This window comes from Oryx dammah, unplaced genomic scaffold (genome assembly GCF_014754425.2).
Source record: "Oryx dammah isolate SB20612 unplaced genomic scaffold, SCBI_Odam_1.1 HiC_scaffold_27, whole genome shotgun sequence".
Lineage (NCBI taxonomy): Eukaryota > Metazoa > Chordata > Mammalia > Artiodactyla > Bovidae > Oryx > Oryx dammah.
Window position 1 is genome coordinate 45,160,134 of NW_024070211.1, and position 21,296 is coordinate 45,181,429.

The 21,296-nt window shown below is 43.6% G+C and overlaps 1 protein-coding gene across 6 annotated transcripts in view; it reads right to left on the minus strand.

The window, feature by feature from the left end:
* The window catches only part of KIAA2012 (KIAA2012 ortholog), a 135,060-nt gene extending 127,901 nt beyond the window's left edge, over positions 1–7,159 (minus strand). For 3 of the 6 annotated variants that reach the window (XM_040228782.1, XM_040228781.1, XM_040228784.1), the window contains exons 1-2: positions 6,732–7,154; positions 5,094–5,378 (exon numbers count right to left, since the gene is read on the minus strand). In XM_040228782.1, the coding sequence (XP_040084716.1) occupies positions 5,094–5,378; positions 6,732–6,815 (369 nt within the window). In that variant the 5' untranslated portion in view covers positions 6,816–7,154. Of the gene's footprint in view, positions 1–5,093; positions 5,379–6,731 lie in introns of all 6 variants that reach the window. The other 3 variants (XM_040228786.1, XM_040228785.1, XM_040228783.1) reach the window with 2 other exon arrangements.
* Between the last annotated feature and the right edge of the window lie 14,137 nt (positions 7,160–21,296).

Below are 21,296 nucleotides of genomic sequence, written 5' to 3' on the forward strand. Positions count from 1 at the left end.
TTGCATGGTAAATAACCCTGTAGTAAACATTCTTGTGCATGAATCTTTGGCCACATCTCTGATTATTTCCTAAGGCAACTTCATAAAAATAGAATGCTGAATCAAAGAGTGATTAGCCCTTTTTAGGTTTTTGCCAAAATGCCCTCTAGAAATGTCACGTGAATTTGTACTTCTACTGTATGAGACAGCTCATTTCCCCATAGCCTTCTCAGTAGTGGATATTATGATTTTAAAAGTTTTTTGCCAGGCTGTAGCTTTTGTAATCAGATGGTGCTCTGTAGTTGCCAAAGCTCTCCTCTTCTGACTGTGTTCATTGTTTTTAATACCAACTCACTCTTGAGTTATTTTTTCTTCTATTTTAATCTACCATGTCCTCTAATCTTAAATTCCTGCCTTATTACTATTCCAAACATTTTCTTTCCTTTCTGATTTCCTCACACTATTTTCCTTCTGTTCACTGGAGTTAGACAACAGTGTTCTGTTTGTACATTTATAAGTAGGGAAAAACCACTAGACCATTCAGGTATGACCTAAATCAAATCCCTTACGATTATACTGTGGAAGTGAGAAAGAGATTTAAGGGACTATATCTGATAGACAGAGTGCCTGATGAACTGTGAACAGAGGTTCATGACACTGTACAGGAGACAGTGATCAAGACCATCTCCAAGAAAAAGAAATGCAAAAAAGCAAAATGGCTATCTGAGGAGGCCTTTCAAATAGCTGTGAAAAGAAGGAAGTGAAAAGCAAAGGAGAAAAGGAAAGATATACCCATTTGAATGAAGAATTCCAAAGAATAGCAAGGAGAGATAAGAAAGCCTTCCTCAGTGATCAGTGCAAAGAAAAATAGAGGAAAACAATAGAATGGGAAAGACTAGAGATCGCTTCAAGAAAATTAGTGATACCAAGGGAACATCTCATGTGAAGATGAACTCAATATAGGACAGAAGTGTTATGGACCTAACAGAAGCAGAAGATATTGAGAAGAGGTGGCAAAAGTACACAGAAGAACTGTACAAAAAAGATCTTCATGACCAAGATAATCACTATGGTGTGATCACTCACCTAGAGCCAGACATCCTGGAATGCAAAGTCAAGTGGGCCTTAGGAAGCATCACTATGAACAAAGAGGTGATGGAATTCCAGTTGAGCTATTTCAAATCCTAAAAGACAATGTTGTGAAAGTGTGGCACTCAATATGCCAGCAAATTTGGAAAACTCAGCAGTGGCTACAGGACTGGAAAAGGTCAATTTCATTCCAATTCCAAAGAAAGGCAATGCCAAAGAATGCTCAAACTACTGCACAATTGCACTCATCTCACATGCTAGTAAAATAATGCTCAAAATTCTCCAAGCCAGGCTTCAGCAATACATGAACCATGAACTCCCAGATGTTCAAGCTGGTTTTAGAAAAGGCAGAGGAACCAGAGATCAAATTGTCAACATCTGCAGGATGATGGAAAAAGCAAGAGAGTTCCAGAAAAACGTCTATTTCTGCTTTATTCACTATGCCAAAGCCTTTGACTGTGTGGATCACAAGAAACTGTGGAAAATTCTGAAAGAGATGGGAATACCAGACCACCTGACCTGCCTCCTGAGAAACCTATATGCAGGTCAGGAAGCAACAGTTAGAACTGGACATGGAACAACAGACTGGTTCCAAATAGGAAAAGGAGTACATCAGGGCTGTATATTGTCACCCTGCTTATTTAACTTCTATGCAGAGTACATCATGAGAAACACTGGGCTGGAAGAAGCACAAGCTGGAATCAAGATTGCCAGGAGAAATATCAATAACCTCAGATATGCAGATGGCACCACTCTTATAACACAAAGCAAAGAAGAAAGAGCCTCTTGAAAGTGAAAGAGGAGAGTGAAAAAGTTGGCTTAAAGCTCAACATTCAGAAAACGAAGATCATGGCATCCAGTCCCATCACTTCATGCAAATAGATGGGGAAACAGTGGAAACAGTGGCTGACTTTATTTTTTGGGCTCCAAAATCACTGCAGCTGGTGACTGCAGTCATGAAATTAAAAGACGTTTTCTCCTTGGAAGAAAAGCTATGACCAACCTAGACAGCAGAGACATTTAAAAAGCAGACATTAAAAAGCAGAGACATTACTTTGCCAGCAAAGGTCTGTCTCATCAAGGCTATGGTTTTTCCAGTAGTCATATATGGATGTGAGAGCTGGACTCTAAAGAAAGCTGAGTGCCAAAGAATTGATGCTTTTGAACTGGGGTGTTGGAGAAGACTCTTGAGAGTCACTTGGACTGCAAGGAGATCCAACCAGTCCATCCTAAAGGAGATCAGTCCTGAGTGTTCATTGGAAGGACTGATGTTGAACCTGAAACTCCAATACTTTGGCCACCTGATGCAAAAAGCTGACTCCTTGGAAAGGACCCTGATGCTGGGAAAGATTGAAGGCAGGAGAAGGAGACAACAGAGGATGAGATGGCTGGATGGCATCACTGACTCAATGGACATGAGTCTGGGTAAACTCTGGGAGTTTGTGATGGACAGGGAGGCCTGACGTGCTGCGATCCATGGGGTCACAAAGAGTTGGACACGACTGAGGGCCTGAACTGAACTGAATGTGGTCAATATGGTAGATGGATACCTTAGGAAGATGGGAACTTCTTTTCTCCATCGAGCCCAGGTCTAACTAAAAAGGAAGCCATCCCCCAAAAGATTCATCTACTTTATAAAGAAATAAGATTGCTGTTGCCTGGAATATTTCAGCCATATGGACGAGCATCTGAAAACTGTAGAAGGTATTCTTGCTCTGGGCAGTAAGTCAGCCTACATATCAGTGTCCACCCAGTAAAACAGAAACCACTCTAAATATTTAAACAAAGAAGGAATTTAATTCAGGGAGTTGATTGCACCAGTGACTAGAAAGCTCAGAAGCCAAAAAGATGTTAAGGCAACACTGAGATTACTAACACCAGGAAGCCAGTCTGACCCCTAGGCTAAAGGGCAGAGGGAGTAGCTGGCAAGGTCACCTGAAAGAACCTGGAGCCACAGAGGGCCTTCCTGGAGCTGGATCACAGAGGTGACGGAGGTACTTCTCACCACCACGGGTGGACTGGAAGGAGAGAAATACCCAGGTTTTTCTCTTCTCCCTCTCCAACCTCCTTCCAATGTCACCCAATGGCAAATTCAATTAGAAGCCAGTTGCCACAGATGTCTATGGAATTACATGCAGCCTGTGGCCAATCCCACTGTGATACAGAGTGGAGTAAGGTAAGGGTGAGGAGAGGTTGTGAGTGCAAACAGGCCAAGGTCTGACACAGATTCCTGGAGGCCCCACCCCCACCCCAGTCCACAGACAACAGGGTGAAGTGCAAAGCATGGAGAGGTAGGCAGTCTTGGTGTGAATCTGGGCTCTGTCATTTACTAGCTCTGAGAATTTGACCAAGTCACTTAACTTCTCCAAGCCTCAGTTTCCTCATCTACAAATGAGGGCAAGAGAAACCACATCTCACAGGTCATTGTGAAGATTTAATGCAATAATAGTTGTAATATAATAATAAGTATTCAACAGTAATTGGTTTCCTTTCATCCAAGAATTTATGACTTTTAATATCAAGGTCAACTGGGCATTTGGTCAAGGTCATTAAGCTTCTTTGAAATATTTTTAAAGAAGGAAAGGGGGCAGAGAAATTTTCCTTTTGGAAGCTCTTCATTGGAGGGATATGATAAATCACTCTATAATGATACTGGGGGATGATTTAAAACACATTGAGGGTATCAGCATGATTGATTCATTCATTTCACAAACATTTATGGGTACTCGCTTTTTTTTTTTTCTGGAAACTAAGATTTAGATGTGGTTTCTGCCCTCAAGGAGATGGCAACTGATGGACCAGAGATGACTTGTGATATACGATGGTATGGGAATGCTCACAGAGGAGGGAGCAATGGGATAGCTCTGTCTAGGGAAGTGGGAGAAGCTTCAGTGGGTGATGATAGTGGAGTTGTGTTTTGAAGGATGAAGAGGAGTTTTCCAGATGTAGAGGCATGTGCAAAAGTGTAGAGTTACAAAAGGGCACAAGATATTAGTGGAATGGTGAGCTCTTCACATGGATGGGGCCTTGAGGGGTCCATAGTCATGGTGGTGGTTAGAACAAGTGGCAGATATGGCTAGATATGAAAGAGAAAGCCAGTGCATGAAGGGCCTGGCATAGAAGTTAATGACTTTATCCTATGGAGAAAGAAAAGCCAGCAGAGACTTTTAAACTAGGGAGTCTCCCACCATCTATGACCTGGAATTTCATGAAGTGACACATCATCCCAGTCTCTCTCATGGCCTCAACCAAAGGGCTGATGCAATGCTGATATATAAAGCAGGGGACATATATACATCTCATAAGAGATTAGAAAGCATGAATCAGAAAAATGAGCACAAGGGTTTCCCCTTAATATTAAATTCAGGGTGGAAAAAGTCATTAACTTATCCTGCAGATGCTGAAGGGCTCAAGGTAAATATTTAAAATATTCTCCTTTCCACAAAGCCAAGAATATCAGAGGTGTGAAGATGATGCTTGTGGCTATGAGACAGGATTTCAAGGATGCTGATGAAATGTCTGCTGGCAGGACCTGTCTGAATTCTGAAAAGGACCTTGTGTTATATAATGGAAAGGAAAACACAAAACGATAATAAAATAGTCCGGGTGGGTCAAACAGCAAAGAATCTGCCTGCAATGCAAGATACCAGGGTTCCATCCCTGGGTGGGGAAAATCCCCTGGAGGAGGAAATGGCAACCCACTCCAGAATTCTTGCCTGGTCAGTTCCATGGACAGAGGAGCCTGATAGGCTGCCATCCATGGGATCGAAAAGAGTCAGACATGACTGAGCAACTTTCACTTCAATTCACATGTGTTCCAGAGCCCTTTCATGTAGATTATTTCATGTAAGCTTCATGACAGTGGCGTGCCATGAGTACAATCCCATTCTGGAGAGGAAGAAATGGAAATCTGAGGGTTTCAGAGCTTCCTAGGATCTGTAAAGAATTTATACCCAAGTCTGTAGCTGGACTTTTAGACACACAGAACAGGGCCTTCTCTGAGCCCTGGACCCTGCTCTGCTTACCTGTCTCCTTCCGTATGCCAGGATGGCTTCTTTGAGGTCCTGCAGTGTGCGCAGTTCAAGATCTGGCCTCTTCCTGTGGCCTTTGGGGCGGTTGGGGCCTTTTCTCCTCTCTTCGGGGGTCCATGCTGAAATAGCCAAACCTTCCGAGTAGAGGATCAGGGCGCCTTTTCTAGTGCTGAATGTTTTAGGAAGAAAGAGGCTCCATGTGTGCTGGTCAGTGTTGCCCTCATCCTGTGGTTTTCTGACCAGGATGTAATCTTCCGGGGACTTCCAGTTCAAGTAATCCTGCAGTGGAAACAAAGCACCTTAAATTGGTCCACAGTGGAAGGCCCTTTCACGGCAAATACTGCCTGGGCAAGTGTTTAACATGTTGTCTGTGACTGGTTTTCTCTGAATTGCTCACATGGTGTCACAAACACAGTATTTTTTTTTTCTTTTTTTCATTTATTTATTTTTTAACACCAAAAACATTTTGTATTGGGGTATAGCCAGTTAACAATATTATGATAGTTTCAGGTGAACAGTGAAGGGACTCAGCCATATATATACATGAATCCATTCTTTTCCACACCCCCACACTCCTCTTAGCAACTGATTTTTTTCTGCACCTCTCAGAGTTAGTAGAACCCAGGGCATGGTTCTCTTTTACCCCATATAACTTTCAAGAGAGCATTTTTAGGCCTGGAGGCTTGCATAGGGTAGAATGTGGCTTCTAGGCCAGTTAAAATTTCCTGGTATGCAAGGAAGTAGGAAGAATTACCAAGGGGAGCAGATAACTTTGAAATTAGACCTGGAGTAGCTGACAGTTTAAATGGGAGAAAACCATTCCAACCCATCGCTTCAGCTGTATGCAGGGAGAATTTCTATACATTCCAGATGGTATGTAATGTTACCTAATTTGGCTGTTTAGGAGCCTATAAACCAGTTACATATCTTGTAAGTAAGTGAATGCCATTGGCCACAGAGGTCCTTTGAAACTTTATATGTCTTTTAATACAGCGAAGGTCGAATATCATGACAAACTACCATGACAATGGAAATCTCTGTGTGATCCAAAAATTTTCAAAGCACCCCTAGTGGATTTCTTATTCCTGGCAGGATTCAATGAAATAAAATTCCAGTACAACAAAGGAATTTTGCCACCTCTTTAAAAATCTTCTAAAATGAAAAAAAAAAAATTTTTTTTGCTTATATTAAATATGAGTCCTTGTGGGTTGAATTCCAGAAGGTTCAAGGAAACCATTGAATTGGCACGAACACACTCAGCATTTCAACCACAGAACATGATGTCTAAAAACCCAAACAGCCATCAGCTTGCCTAGAACCCAGGTGGAAATTCTGGTCTTGTACCAAACCACCCCAATTCTAGACCATGTGGAATCTCCTCCAGTCTAAAGCAAATGAGGCCATAAATCAGTGAGGGAGGGGGAGGACAAGGGCCCAGGTGGCAACTTCCGTGGGTCAAGCAAACTACCTTATTTTCTTGAGTTTCACCAAGGAGGAGGGATGATCTCTCGGTGACCCCCACCACCTCAGAAACAAAACCAACCAAAACACACAGGGCTCAGCCCCAAGTGGAAAAACAGAACGTTCTCCTCCCACCCCCCAGATATGCTTTTATTCATTGGTAAGACTCACCTCTGGTTCAAAATAGACTTCTAGCTTCTGTTTGTTCTGGACCAGCTTGCCATGTCCCCGGCTCAGGAGGGAGAGGGTGAACATGGTTTTCCTCTGAGCACCCTTCTCAAGGGCAGTTCATCTTGGTTTTGAAGGCTGAAAACTGGTCACACCTCAGGGTTTCCTGAGCTCAGCAGTGAGCCCAAGAAGACCACAAACACTGGGCCTTTTATGAAATACATTTTTTTTCACTCGTACAGCAGCTTCTTAATAACAACTAGCCACACAGTTTAGACAGTGTGTGTCTTTGTCGGGAGAAAAAATAAACCACACACCCAGACTCCTCAAACCCTGGATTGTCTGCTCTCTGGGCAGCCCTCTCTCTCCTCTTCGCCTGCACCCTTGTTGTGCCTGGTCCTGTTGCTCGGGTACCGCCCGTGTGCATTGGCAGATCTGGGCCACAGGCACCCTCCTTCTCACTGTGACCAGAGGTTGTTTCCTGGTTGCTATGGCAGCACAGGGACGTGAAGTCGCTTAAGCCGGAGTAGGCAAGGCAGGGGCTGTCGAGGGCAGGGTTCACACCCTGTGAGGACGAAGGGTCAAATGGCCATTGAAGGGACCAGGCTCAGATTTCAGGTCCTGATTTCTGGGATGGGGGGGCATGTTGGGATATTCTTTCTGTTATAGGACTTGTCCTGCTGGTAGAGAGTGTCTCCCCCTTCTTCGGATATAGAGCCTTTCACTGTCAACCAAGCTTTAACAGACTCAGAGGAGTTGTCTAGGTCACCTAAAGTGACCTGTGACATTTTCCTTGGCTGAGCTCCAGGGTCTTCTTGCTGGACCTGAGGCCCCCTTTTCTGGTAGTTGCTGCTTTGCAGGAATGAATGCAGGTCACCTGGACTCTCACGATTCCTCTGCACACCTGGGTCTCACTTGGGCCACTCCCATCTCTAGAGGGGCTTCCGTAGTGGCTCAGGTGGTAAAGAATCTGCCTTCAATGCAGGAGACCTGGGTTTGATCCCTGGGTCAGGAAGATCCCCTGCAGGAGGAAGTGGCAACCCACTCCAGTATTCTTGCCTTGGAAATCCCATGGACAGAGGAGAGGAGCCTGGCGGGCTATGGTCCGTGGGGTCACAAAGAGTTGGACACGACTGAATGACTAACACTTTCACTTTCCTCTCTAGAGGGAGGGGGTACTTGGGAGATGTGGGTAGTGGGCATTTTGGTTGTCACAAAGACTGTCTGCTGTCCTGCCTAATGAAGAAATGGCTCACTCTGAGTGCCAAAGTCATCCCCTTTGAGAAACACTGTTGTGGCCTGGGATGCTTGTTCTCCTTGATGCTGACACCATGAGGAGGACAGGACTGAGGGGAGGTGGCCAGGGAAAAAGAGACCCTTTTGCAGGTGATCTGGGACTCTATTTTAGTCTGGAAGAGCGACCTGTCCTGTCATCTGTCATCAGAGTCTTCAGGGCAGTCCTGTGGGAGTGCTGCCTGCTGACCTGGAGGAAGAAGTACAGCTGGACCCAGGCCCACGCACTGTTCCATCTCCCTCTGTGGCTGTCACTTTTCTGGGAGGCAGTCTCAAGTCTCATCAGGAAGAAATAGAGGTCATGGTGTATAGTGAGATTGGATTTATCACAGGGAATCAAGGCAGTGAATGCAGAGGCTCAAAACTGAATTTAGTCAAAACCGCCACGGATACCACTTCGACAGACCTTGCATGCTATGTGCTAAGTCGCTTCAGTCATGTCTGATTCTTTGCGACTCCGTGGACTATAGCCCACCAGGCTCTTCTGTCCACGGGGTTCTCCAGGCAAGAGTACTGGAATGGGTTGCCATTTCTTCTTCCAGGGGATCTTCCCGACCCAGGGATCGAACCCGAGTCTGTTACGTCTTCTGCACTGGCATTGGCAGGCAGGGTCTTTACGACTAGCACCATCTTAGAATGACTATTAAAAAAATAAAATCAAACAGCAAAAGTCCAGAAAATAACAAGTGTTCTGAAGATGTGGAGAAATTGGGATCCCTGTGTATTATTAGGGGGAATATCAAATGATGCAACAGGTATCAGTAAAACAGGAAAACAGGAAAACAGTATGTCAGGGATCCTTTCGTGGTTCAGTAGTTGAGACTCTGAGCTTTCGCTGCCAAAGATCGGATTCAATTCCTGGTATGGGAGCTAACATCTACAAGCCATTTGGCGTAATACACAAACAAAAAACTGTATGACAGTTAGTCAAACAATTAAACATAAATTACCATATGATCCAACAATTTTACTTTTAGGTATATGACCCAAAAGAAGTGAAAGCAAGGACTTAGATATTTGAACATCCATGTTTATAGCAATGTTATTCACAATAGTTGAAATGCGGGAAAAATTCAACTGTTCACTTGACAGATGATAGATGAATGGAAAAACAAAGTGTGACAAATATATAAAACAGAATATTATTCAGCCTTGAAAAGGAAATAAATTTGGATATATGCCACAATATAGATGAACCTTGAAGACATTGTTGTTGTTCAGTTGCTAAGCTGTGTCCGACTCTTTGTGACCCCGTGGACTTCAGAGTCTTCCCTGTCTATCACTATCTCCCAGAGTTTGCTCAAATTCATGTCCATTGAGTCAATGATGCTATCTAACCATTTCATCTTCTGCTACCCCTTTCGCCTTTTGTCCTCAATCTTACCCAGCACAGGATCTTTTCCAAAGAGTCAGCTCTTTACATCAGGTGGTCAAAGTATTGGAGCTTTGGCATCAGTCCTTCCAATGAATATTCAGGGTTAATTTCCTTTAGTTGACTGGTTGGATTTCCTTGAAGACATTATGCTGAATGAAATGAGACAGTCACAAAGGAACAAATATTGACATTGCATGACTCCAATTGTATGAGGTAAATACTTTGAATAGCTGAATTCATAGGGACAGAAACTAGAATGATGTTTCCCAGGAGATGTGTGAAAAGGAATGGAAAGTTAGTGTTTAATGGGTACAGAGTTTCAATTTTGGAAGATGAAAAATTTCCGGCAATGAATGGTGGTGATAACTGTACAATAATGAGAAAGTACTTAATGTCAATGAATGGTACATTTAAAAATGATTAAAATTATACTTTTTATGTTATGCATACTTTAGATTTTGAGCTAAAATCCAAAAATTGTCGAGCAAAGAAAATAAAAAATTGAATTTAGCACTTTGTAATCTGAAAGCCATTGGTCAGCATTATTATAGAGTGAACTCCTTACAACAGATGAGGCAAAATTCTACAAAGTGAAGATTCCAAATAGTTTCCAGTGCTTTTAAACTACTGATGTTCTTTCCCATGGGCTTCCCAGTTGGTGCTAGTAGTAAAGAGCCCGTCTGCTGAGACATGAGTTAGATCCCTGGTTTGGGAAGATCCCTTGAAGGAAGCCATGGTAACCCACTCCAGAATTCTTGCCTGTAGAATCCCATGGACAGAGGAGCCAGGTGGGCTACAGTCCATGGGGTCACAAAGAGTCAGACACAACTGAAGTGCATGCACGTTCTCTCCCATCATCCTCTCCATACCTGAAAGGTCAACAGGACCTTTCAGCAAAACTCAACTAGAAGATTACTACTTGTGAGATGTGGTCTCTGCCCTCCAGAAGCTCCCATCAGGGTGAGAAGACAGGTGTGTGGGGACCAGCGTCTGAAAGATGATGTGACGACAGTGATTTGGAGGTGGAAATGAGCAGGTGCTCTAGGAAAAGAAGCAAGGGTGGTGGCGGCGTGATGCATGGTGATGGCTGGGTGATGCGTGGTGATGGCTGGGTGATGTGTGGTGATAGTGGCGTGATGCATGGTGATGGTAGCGTGATGCGTGGTGATGGCTGGGTGATGCGTGGTGATGGTGGGGTGATGTATAGTGGTGGGCCTTGTAGAAGGCCACAAGGAGGGGTACTAGAGGTGGGCTTTAGTGGACATTCATGGGTGGTGAGCAGGGAGGATGAGAGGGGCAGGAGCTATGGACAGGAAAGTCTGAGATCTCTAGGGGAGGACCAGCTTCTTTGGTGGGGCCAGCTTCTTTGGTGTGGCCAGCTTCTTTGGTGTAGCCATAGCTTCGGCTCCCATGGACAGAGATGAAGCTGGAAAGATGGGCCAGCTAGCCAAGACCATGAAGGCAACATGTCCCTGTGAAGGCATCTTGGACTTCAGTCTTCAAGTAGGATTTTGAAAACAGGGCGTTGTTGTGATTCTACCTGGATCTTAGAATGATAACTCTAAGAACAGTATAAAGGATGGATAGAATGAGGGATGTCAGCTTATCATAAACTTCTGGGTGAACTTTTAGGACCTTGCATCCCATGCCAAACTTCCCCTGGATTTGAATGAATTTGTTAAATAGGCCAGGAATAGTCACCTGCTAAATAGCCTTTGAGTGAGACATAGAAGGGAAAATTCCATACCAAGTGTAATGATATATATAATGTTGCCATTTCACATGCTAGCAAGGTTATGCTCAAAATCCTTCAACCCAGCCTTCAGCAATATGTGAACCAAGAGCTTTCAGATGTACAAGCTGGATTTAGAAAAGGCAGAGGAACCAGAGATCAAATTGCCAACATTCATTGGATCATGGAGAAAGCAAGGGAATTCTGGAAAACCATCTACTTCTTCTCCATTGACTACGCTAAAGCCTTTGACCATGTGGATCACAACAAACAGGAAAATTCTTAATGAGATGGGAGTACCAGACCACCCCACTTGCCTCCTGAGAAACCTGTATACGAGTCAAGAAGGAAAAGTTAGAACTGGACATGGAACAATGGACTGGTTCAAAATTTGGAAAGGAATGCATCAAGGCTGTATATTGTCATCCTGCTTATTTGACTTACATGCAGAATATATCATGTGAAATGCCAGGCTGGATGAATCACAAGCTGGAATCAAGATCGCCAAATATCAACAACCTCAGATATGCAGATGATACCACTCTAATGGCAGAAAGTGAAAGGGAACTGAAAAGGCTCTTGATCAGGGTGAAAGAGGAGAGTGAAAAAGCTGGCTTAAAACTCAACATTCATAAAACTAAGATCATGCACCTCATCCCATCACTTCATGGTAAATAGATGGGGAAAAAATGGAAATGGTGCCAGATTTTATTTTCAAAATCAATGTGGACAGTGACTGCAGCCATGAAATTAAAAGATACTTGCTCCTTGGAAGGAAAGCTATGACAAACCTAGACAACGTAGCAAAAAGCAGAGACATCACTTTGCCGACAAAAGTCCATATAGTCAAAGTTATGGTTTTTCCAGTAGTCGTGTATGGATATGAGAGATGGACCATAAAGAAAGCTGAGCACCTACTATTAGAGAAATGCAAATCAGACTACAATGAGTTATCACCTCACAGTTGTCAGAATGGCCATCATCAAAATGTCTACAAACAATAAATGCTGGAAAGGATGTGGAGAAAGGGAACTCACTTGCATTGTTGGTGGGAATATAAACTGATACAGTCACTATGGAAGAGACAGTATGGAGATTCCTTTAAAAACTAGAAATAAAACCACCCTATGACCCAGCAATCCCACTACTAGGAATATACTCTGAGGAAACCAAAATTGAAAAAGACATGTGCCCCAATGTTCATTGCAGAACTATCTATAATAGCTAGAACATGGAAGCTAGAGGTCCATCAACAGATGAATGAATAGTGAAGCTGTGGTACATATATACAATAGAATATTACTTAGCCATAAAAAGGAATGCAAAGGTGGATGAACCTAGAGCCTATTAAACAGAGTAAAGTAAGTCAGAAAGAGAAAGAAAAGTAACTGTATACTAACTCACACATATGGAATCTAGAAAGATGGTACTGATGAAGTTATTTGCAGGGCAGCAATGGAGACGCAGACATAGAGAACAGACTTATGGACATGGTGTGGGGGTGGGGAGGAAGGAGAGGATGAGCTGTATGGAGAGAGTAACATGGAAACTTACATTACCACATGTAAAATAGATAGCCAATGGAAATTTGCTGTATGACTCAGGGAACTCAAACAGGGGCTCTGTAACAACCTGGAGGAGTGGGATGGGGAGGGAGATGGGAGGGAGGTTCAAGAGGGAGGGGACATATGTGTAGCTGTGGCTGATTCATGTTGATGTTTGGCAGAAACTAACAAAATTCTGTAAAGCAATTATCCTTCAATTTAAAAATAGATTAATTAAACAAAAAAGAAAGCTGAGTGTCAAAGAATTGATGCTTTCAAATTGTGGTGCTGAAGAAGATTCTTGAGAGTCCCTCAGATAGCAAGGAGATCAAACCAATCAATCTTAAAGGAAATCAACCCTGAATATTTATTGGAAGGACTGATGCTGAAGCTGAAGCTCCAATACTTTGGCCACCTGATGCGAAGAGCCAACCCATTGGAAAAGACCCTGATGCTGGGAAAGACTGAGGGCAAAAGGAGAAGAGGACAGCAGAGGATGAGATGGTTAAATTATAGCATCACTGACTCAATGAACATGAATTAGAGCAAGCTCTGGGAGATAGTGATGGACAGGGAAGACTGGTATGCTGCAGTCCGTGGGGTCACAAAAAGTTGGACATGACTTAGTGACTGAAGAAGAACAACAACATTTTGAAAATGCTGCTGCTCAAGGGAGACAGTAAGGAGCATAAGAGGAAAGTGATGGAGTGACTGGAACTTGGATGAGAGCCATTGTTGTTGGCTACGGAATAACTCCAAGGTTTCCATTGGCAATTCTTTCTCTGAGCTCACCTGACTTGGAAATGTTAACTCATGCATAGGTGGTGAAGCCAGTCCCCAGGAAGTGGTCTTTCTGGGCCTAGGTTGGGTGAGCATCTCACCTGGAAAAATAGCCGGGAGCCCATCTGGCTCTCCCAGTGTTGTGCAGCAAGGCTGGGATGGTAGTCTGGGAGCAACCAAACCATAGCCCAAAGAAGGCCTCTCTTTAACTGTCGTGTTTACATCCATGCTGTTTAATACAGACAATGAACAGATGTACAGATCAATTAATAGACATTTAAAAGCATTTACTCAGTCCCCACAGCAGTTTATGGAAAGTGCGTTTAGAAAGCAATCGAGGTTATTGCTATTCTAAAGTGCTAGGGGATCCCAGATGAAAGGCCCTTGTAACTGGAAAGTATTTATAACTCAAGAAGAAACCCTCCACACCCATGTTATATAACACCAACACCATCCCCTGGCATGCCTGACCTGTCAGCCCATGCAGCATGTCTGTTTGAATTACACTGTAAATTCTATAGGGTGGAGACCTCGTTTTTATGGTTTGTAAAGCATCGCGAATAACCATGGCGCTCTGTAAATAAATAGAAACCACATGAAACAAAGAAAAGAGATGTTATTCAGTGGCCATGTCCCCAGCACGTCCAGGAATTTGTCCCTTGCTCCAGAATGTTTTGCAGTAAATGGATGCCACATTGGTGGAGTAGCCTATGGGATGGTGCAGGTCCTCATCCCCCTTTAAAGGGCAGTATGAGAATGTGCTCCAAGAATTCTAGTTACCTGCTCAGGCAGCCTACAAGACGAATCATTGCTGCTGTCTTAGTTACTCCATGAGGCAAGACCAGGGCACAGAAAAATGAAATGATTTGCACAAGACTTCCCTGGTGGTGCAGGAATAAGAATCCCACCTGCCAATGCCAGGGACAGGGGTTTGATCCCTGGTCCGGGAAGATCCCACATTCGGTGGAGCAACTGAGCCCGTATGCCACATCTGCTGAAGCCTGCACACTCTAGGGCCCACGAGCCATAACTGCTGAGCCCCTGTGCAGCAACTACGGAAGCCCATGTGCCTAGAGTCTGTGCTCCACGACAAGGGAAGCTGCTACAGTGAGAAGCCTGAGCACCCCAGGCTTGCCACGCTGCGGCCAAGTAGCCCTTGCTTGCCACAATTCAAGAAAAGCCTGCACAGCACTCAAGACCCAGTGCAGCCAAAAATAAAAAAAAATAAAGCAGTGTGTACATGTAAAAAAAAAAACAAAAAACTAAAAAAAAAAAAAAGATTTGCACGAAGCCACAGACAAACCAGAGGTGACATAAGACCTAGTCCCAATTTGGTCCTGCCTGCATGAGTGCTAGGTTGGTCAGCTGGGTCTGGCTCTTTGAGACCCCATGGACTGTAGCCCTCCAGGGTCCTCTGTCCATAGGATTCTCCAAACAAGAACACTGGAGTGGGTTGCCATGCCCTCCTCCAGGAGATCTTCCCAACCCAGGGATAGAACTCTGTCTTTTCTGTCTCTTGCATTGGCAGGCAGGTTCTTTACCACTAGCACCACCTGGGAAGCCCTAATCCCAGCCTATTGGTCATCCTGCTTCTGCAAGAGAGTAGCAGCACTGATTCATAAGAAGCTACATTACATCCTGGCTAATATCCCCCAGTCTGGAAGCTGCTGAGGCCATCACACGGCCCCATTCTACCATCAGACTGGTGACTGGACACTGGATTTGTGTCCAGCAGCTATGATAACCTCAAAATAGTCATATCTCTTCAATCTTTCTTCTCTTCACTTGACCTTTCAAATCTAGTTGCAGTGGAGTCCAGGCAATCACATTTTTAGCTTTCCAGCGTCCTGCACTGAAGGGACATGGAATGAAGGTTGGTAAAGCCATCTGTGGTCATCTGCCACAAACACCAAAGATAAATTGTCCAAGAAAGTCCAAACAAAGAATATTAAAAATGTGGGCTGTCTATGTCACCATCAGCATGGCTTTGCATTATGAAAAGCACTATTTGCTTGTGTTTTATACTCCTGACTAGACTGGAAATCTTTGGAAGGTAGAGACCACGTCTTATAGTTCTTGAAAGTGAAAGTTGCTCAGCCGTGTCTGACTCTTTGTGGCCCCACGGACTGTAGTCTGTCAGGCTCCTCTGTCCTTGGAATTCTCTAGGCAAGAACACTGGAGTAGGTTGCCATTCCCTTTTCCAAGAGATCTTCCTAACCTAGGGAATGAACCCAGGAATCCTGGATTGCAAGTAGATTCTTTACTGTCTGGGCCACCAGTACTTCCCCTAGCACCCTTTATATATAGTAACAGTTGAATAAACATTTGTGACTTGCTTTTGAACATGTACAGAGAGATATGTGATGATCTTTGAACCAGTAGGACTGATATATGGAGAGAATTAGGTTAAAGCCTGTTTCAGTAGTTAGTAATTCGCCTGCACTATAAAGCTTAGGAAACATTGAAGGTGCTGGGAAACATTGAAGGCAAAAGAAGAGAGAGGCAGAGGGTGAGATGGTTCCATGGCACTGGTTCAATGGACATGAACTTGGGCAAACCCCTAGAGACTGTGAGGGACAAGGAGGCTTGGTGTGCTGCAGTCCATGGAGTTGCAAAGAGTCGGACATGATTTAATGACTGAACAACAACAAAAACAAAGTTTAGGGTCATAGGTGAAAGTCACTGACCAACAAAACCCTTGATATTTAGAGGCTGACAGGGGACCAAGAGAATTAATGTGGGAGATACAGAGCTCTCAATTTGTTGGAAGAAGCACAGACTTGCTGAAGATGTCTTCCTTGGCTTGTTCAGAGGCTAAGGTTAATTTCTCATGTGGCCCAGATCAGGTTTGAAAGAATAAAATGCAAAAGGCAATAAAGACTACTCTAGAATCACAGCAAGGGAGAAAGTATCAGCCATGACTCCCTGCTCCCTTCCTCTTCTGATGGATAAATTATGACCACATGGTCCATCTAGTTGAGGAACTAGGGGGCTGGAGATCTATTTACTTCAGGTCTTTCTGAACAGTTTGCTTTGAGAGTCTAAAATATTTAGCTTTGTTTTTGCTTAGGGCTTCATTTTATTAGTAGGAGTGCTCACAGTAATTTCAAGCATTTAAATTTACGATGGAGAGATAGTAAGGTTGGAGAAGAAATAAAAATCACACATTCTTGATTCCTTCATAACATGTGGAAAATCAATCATTTGGCTAGTGGCTCAGTCACCAGGGGCAAACATAACACACCTTTGAAGGGGCCAACTTGTGAGGGGTGATGAGAACAGTGATTTTAATTCTAAGTGGAGAATCTCAGAGCAAATGTTGTTCATCAAAAGTACATAGATTCTGATAATTTAGAACCATTGAATATTAGAATAAGAAGGTAAAATACTTTATTTATGTCATTATATGGTGGTAGGTAAAATTTTTTCTTTTGATTTTCATTAATGATTGGTACAGTGATGTTTCTTTAATTAACAAATAAGATGACTTATGTAAGAGACTGGATGTAGTACCTGGCACACAGTACCGGCTCAGTAAATAGAAAAAAATTTTTTTTCAATAGATAATGGACATGGAACAACAGACTGGTTTCAAATAGGAAAAGGAGCACATCAAGGCTGTATATTGTCACCCTGCTTATTTAACTTCTATGCAGAGTACATCATGAGAAACACTGGGCTGGAGGAAGCACAAGCTGGAATCAAGATTGCCGGGAGAAATATCAATAACCTCAGATATGCAGACGACAGCACCCTTATGGCGGAAAGTGAAGAAGAACTAAAGAGCCTCTTGATGAAAGTGAAAGAGGAGAGTGAAAAAGTTGGCTTAAAGCTCAACATTCAGAAAACAAAGATCATGGCATCCAGTCCCATCACTTCATGGCAAATAGATGGGGAAACAGTGGAAACAGTGGCTGACTTTATTTTGGGGGGGTCCAAAATCACTGCAGATGGTGATTGCAGCCATGAAATTAAAAGATGCTTACTCCTTGGAAGGAAAGTTATGACCAACCTAGATAGCATATTCAAAAGCAGAGACATTACTTTGCCAACAAAGGTCCGTCTAGTCAAGGCTATGCTTTTTCCAGTGGTCATGTGTGGATGTGAGAGTTGGGCTATAAAGAAGGCTGAGCACCAAAAAATTGATGCTTTTGAACTGTGGTGTTGGAGAGACTCTTGAGAGTCCCTTGGACTGCAAGGAGATCCAACCGGTCCATCCTAGAGGAGATCAGTCCTGGGTGTTCATTGGAAGGACTGATGTTGAAGCAGAAACTCCAATACTTTGGCCAACTGATGTGAAGAGCTGACTCATTGGAAAAGACCCTGATGCTGGGAAAGACTGAGGACAGGAGAAGGGGATGACAGAGGATGAGATGGTTGGATGGCATCACCAACTCAATGAACATGGGTTTGGGTGGACTCCAGGAGTTTGTGATGGACAGGGAAGCCTGGCGTGTTCCAGTTCATGGGGTCGCAGAGTCGGACACAACTAAGTGACTGAACTGAACTGAACTGAATGGCATCACACAATTGAGAATATACAGAAATTCTCTCCCCACCATTAGCACACAGTGGTGAAACTTTGTTGTACAAAATGATGCCCTGAAAGCCATTTTCTCACACTAGGGAATCTCATGTGTTGTTCACAGTAAGTTGCTGGGGTGCACAACTAGATACTTCATCACCTGGCTCCCACTTCACTCTTCAAACTCTGTGATGGGAATGGTTTTTACACTTTCTAACTACTATGGAGTGAAGATTGTGAGCTGTCTGCTAATCATTTTAGCAAAATGTTAATTTGATGTACAAAATATTTGTATCTTTCCAGGGACATATGTATTGTATAACCCAAGGTACACAAATACCTCCCCTCTATTTGCCCACATTAGTGAGGTTTTGATGTACCAATCAGTGTCCTCACTCTTAGCCCAGGAGGGGAGCTGCCAGAGAGCTGGAGATGACAGTCTGAGGAAGAGGAAGGGGCATCAGGGAGCCTGGGTTCTGGGAGAACTTCCCCTCAAGGCTCTGCTGCTAGAGTTCACTTTGTAAATCCAGGAGCCCCTGGCCCACAGGTAAGCCCACTGCCTGTGACTCAACCTTTATAGTTTCCTTTGGAAAAGCATTCATATCTTCCGGAGAGCCGAGTTCAGATGCAAGTCCTTCTGCAGAGATGAATTAACCATACTGTGTAGGAGGGGGACCCAGAGCACATGCCTGGGTTTGGGACTGATGGGGGAGAAATGATGGAGAGGAAGAGTTGGGGCAAGACGGTGGGTAAGTCTCCCTTGGGAAGTGGGTTCACAAGGCCCATCCTCAGTGGCTTTGCCTGTTTCCCCATTTCCCCAGAAAGCCAGCCTGTGCCTACACTCCTCCAGGGAACAATCTTAAAGTGGGGCAGAGATTGCCAACCTCTGGCTGGCCCTAGGAAGCTCTGTAAGTAGATGTTTAAGGAGGGAAGATGCATTTCCTTCTGATCTCACAGAGCAGACCCACCTAGAGCAGCAAAGTCCCTTCTCAGAGTCCAAAGACCGGATGCAGGCCTACTGCGAGTCGAAAGTACCCAGTAGTGTTACAAAAAGTGTGGTTAGATGTGAGCATGTCCTCTGCAGAACCTTGGGCCTTAACCAGTCCTTGCACACACCCACCTCTGATGCCAACCCCTTCTAAAGCAGGTTTCACAGGGCAGTTGTTAGGTAGGAAGAACCTCTTTGAAAGAGTACATTCCAACGGGATTGGCTGAAAGGAGGGGCAGCTTTTCAGATTTTACCAAAATCCTCGTCTTGATTCACTGTCTAGACATGGTTAGGTGCACAAAGGGTTAACTGGCCTCGTAGGACTCGGCTGCCAAGTACACTTAATGCTCAGTCCAGCACTCCAGGCTTGTATTCTTATGCTGCTGGAGTGGCCTGTTCATGGCATCTGGTTCCCTGGCAACAGCTTTCATTGGCTCAATCAAAGCCCTTTCTTCTTAAGAAAGCTCCTACTGAGACGCCCACCACCACCACTAATCACCATCTTAACTCGGGTTTAGGATGCAGCTGGTATGAAAAATAGTATTTGTGTATGTGAGAAGATAAAGCAGTGGACTGGGTTGGATACACCTGCCTTGCATGATCCTTGTACTGGTTTTCTACAGGACCAGTTGGAAATTATCTGCTTTTCCACTGGGACAGAGGGAAAGCCAGGGCCAGAAAGTTTCCCAGAGCTGGCTTTCTTTGTTCGGCAGAAATCCATGTGCCTCTGTGATTCATGACTCGCTGTTTCCTGGGCTGATCTGTGGTATAACTGCAGGCTCTGTGCTTTGACAAGGGTCATTGCTGAATTGAGGGAGTTCAGACAACGAAATCCATATTGTAGAAGGCTTGTCCCCAGTCTGCCACAAGCTGGGGAAAGAAGTTTGCCTCCAATAGAACCCAGGGAGCCTGGCGTCTCTTCCACCCACCCCAAAATGTCTTAGCAGCTTCAGATTTGCTAAGAACAGGGTAAAGTAGCTCTTCATGCAGCATATGGGGGGAAGAAAGTTGACAAGATTCTCTAATAAAGATGGGCATTTTTAGGGGAATCCTTTAATCTTACAGAGAATCACTTTTGAGTTTTCTTGTTTTGTCTAGTGAATGGATAGATGAAATCAATAGAGATGAGGAAGAAGGCAAGCTGTTCTCACTTTTGGCTCACCTATACCAGTCCATTTAATTCATTTTCATTTTTTTAAATCAAATGTCATCCCATGTCCTTATTATACTCTTATTATTATTAATCTAAATTATTATTTTAGATCAATAACATTATTATTAATTATTAATAATAAAAACATTATTGGTGATTATAAATTAATTATAATTAATAATTATTAATCATGTTAAATGATTATTAATTAATTATTAATCTAAACACATAGCATCATTCAGGAATTAAAGTGTTCAAAATGCACAGTAATCTTTAGAAAAGATGTTGACTTTTGGCTTGGCCATCCATCCTAATATTTGTGCTGCCCTAACCTTCTGGTTCTTAAGAGAAAACCGTCATCCTGGTCATGGTGCCAAGATGTAATGGGACAGTTGACAATTCAGAGACAGTTAGGGTTTGTGGCTGCTCTGCTTGGCAAGCCAAGGTCCTTCTCTGCAGCTGTGTGTGCAGATGAATGGGTCTCTGTGTTTGATACCAGCCTGCCTGCAGCTTAGCCAAGGGAGGGCTCTGGGTGGTGCTACCCCACAAGTTGTTAAAAGATGCTATTGAGGACACTTAACAAGAACAACATATATTTGAGAGTCATTTGGGGACTAGGCTTGTGCCAACTCTTGTTAGATGTGTAATGGAAAAATTCTTCCCATCTCTGAGCCTCAGTTTCCTCATCTGGAAAATGGGGATGACAGCATCTGTCACGTGGGGCTGTGCAAGGACTAGGAGAAATGATGTGCCACCCCCACTGATCCTGATTAAATCATTCTGAAGTAGGGTCCTGACACTGATCATGTTAATTCACAGGAGCACCTTGCAAGGTGATTGCAAGGTGATTCTAATGTTCAGCCAGCATTGAGAACCACATGCAGCAGGTAGGAGACTCCATGGTTATTTATTTTTTACACTGAGGAATTACTGGGGATGGAGATGAAGAGGATGTAATATGAGAAACAAAATTCCTTAGCTCTTTCTTCAGATCCAGGACTTACAACAGATCGGAATGGAGGTGTAGTCTGGTGCAGTGGAAATGTTCTCTGTCTTTGAGCCTTTTCCAAATAGTTTTTACATTCAAAACAAGGAAAAAATTATGGAGCATCTTCATGAAGGCTTTGATAAAAGATAGTGTGATATGGGTAAATAGATAAATATATAGTTCCTGGGCT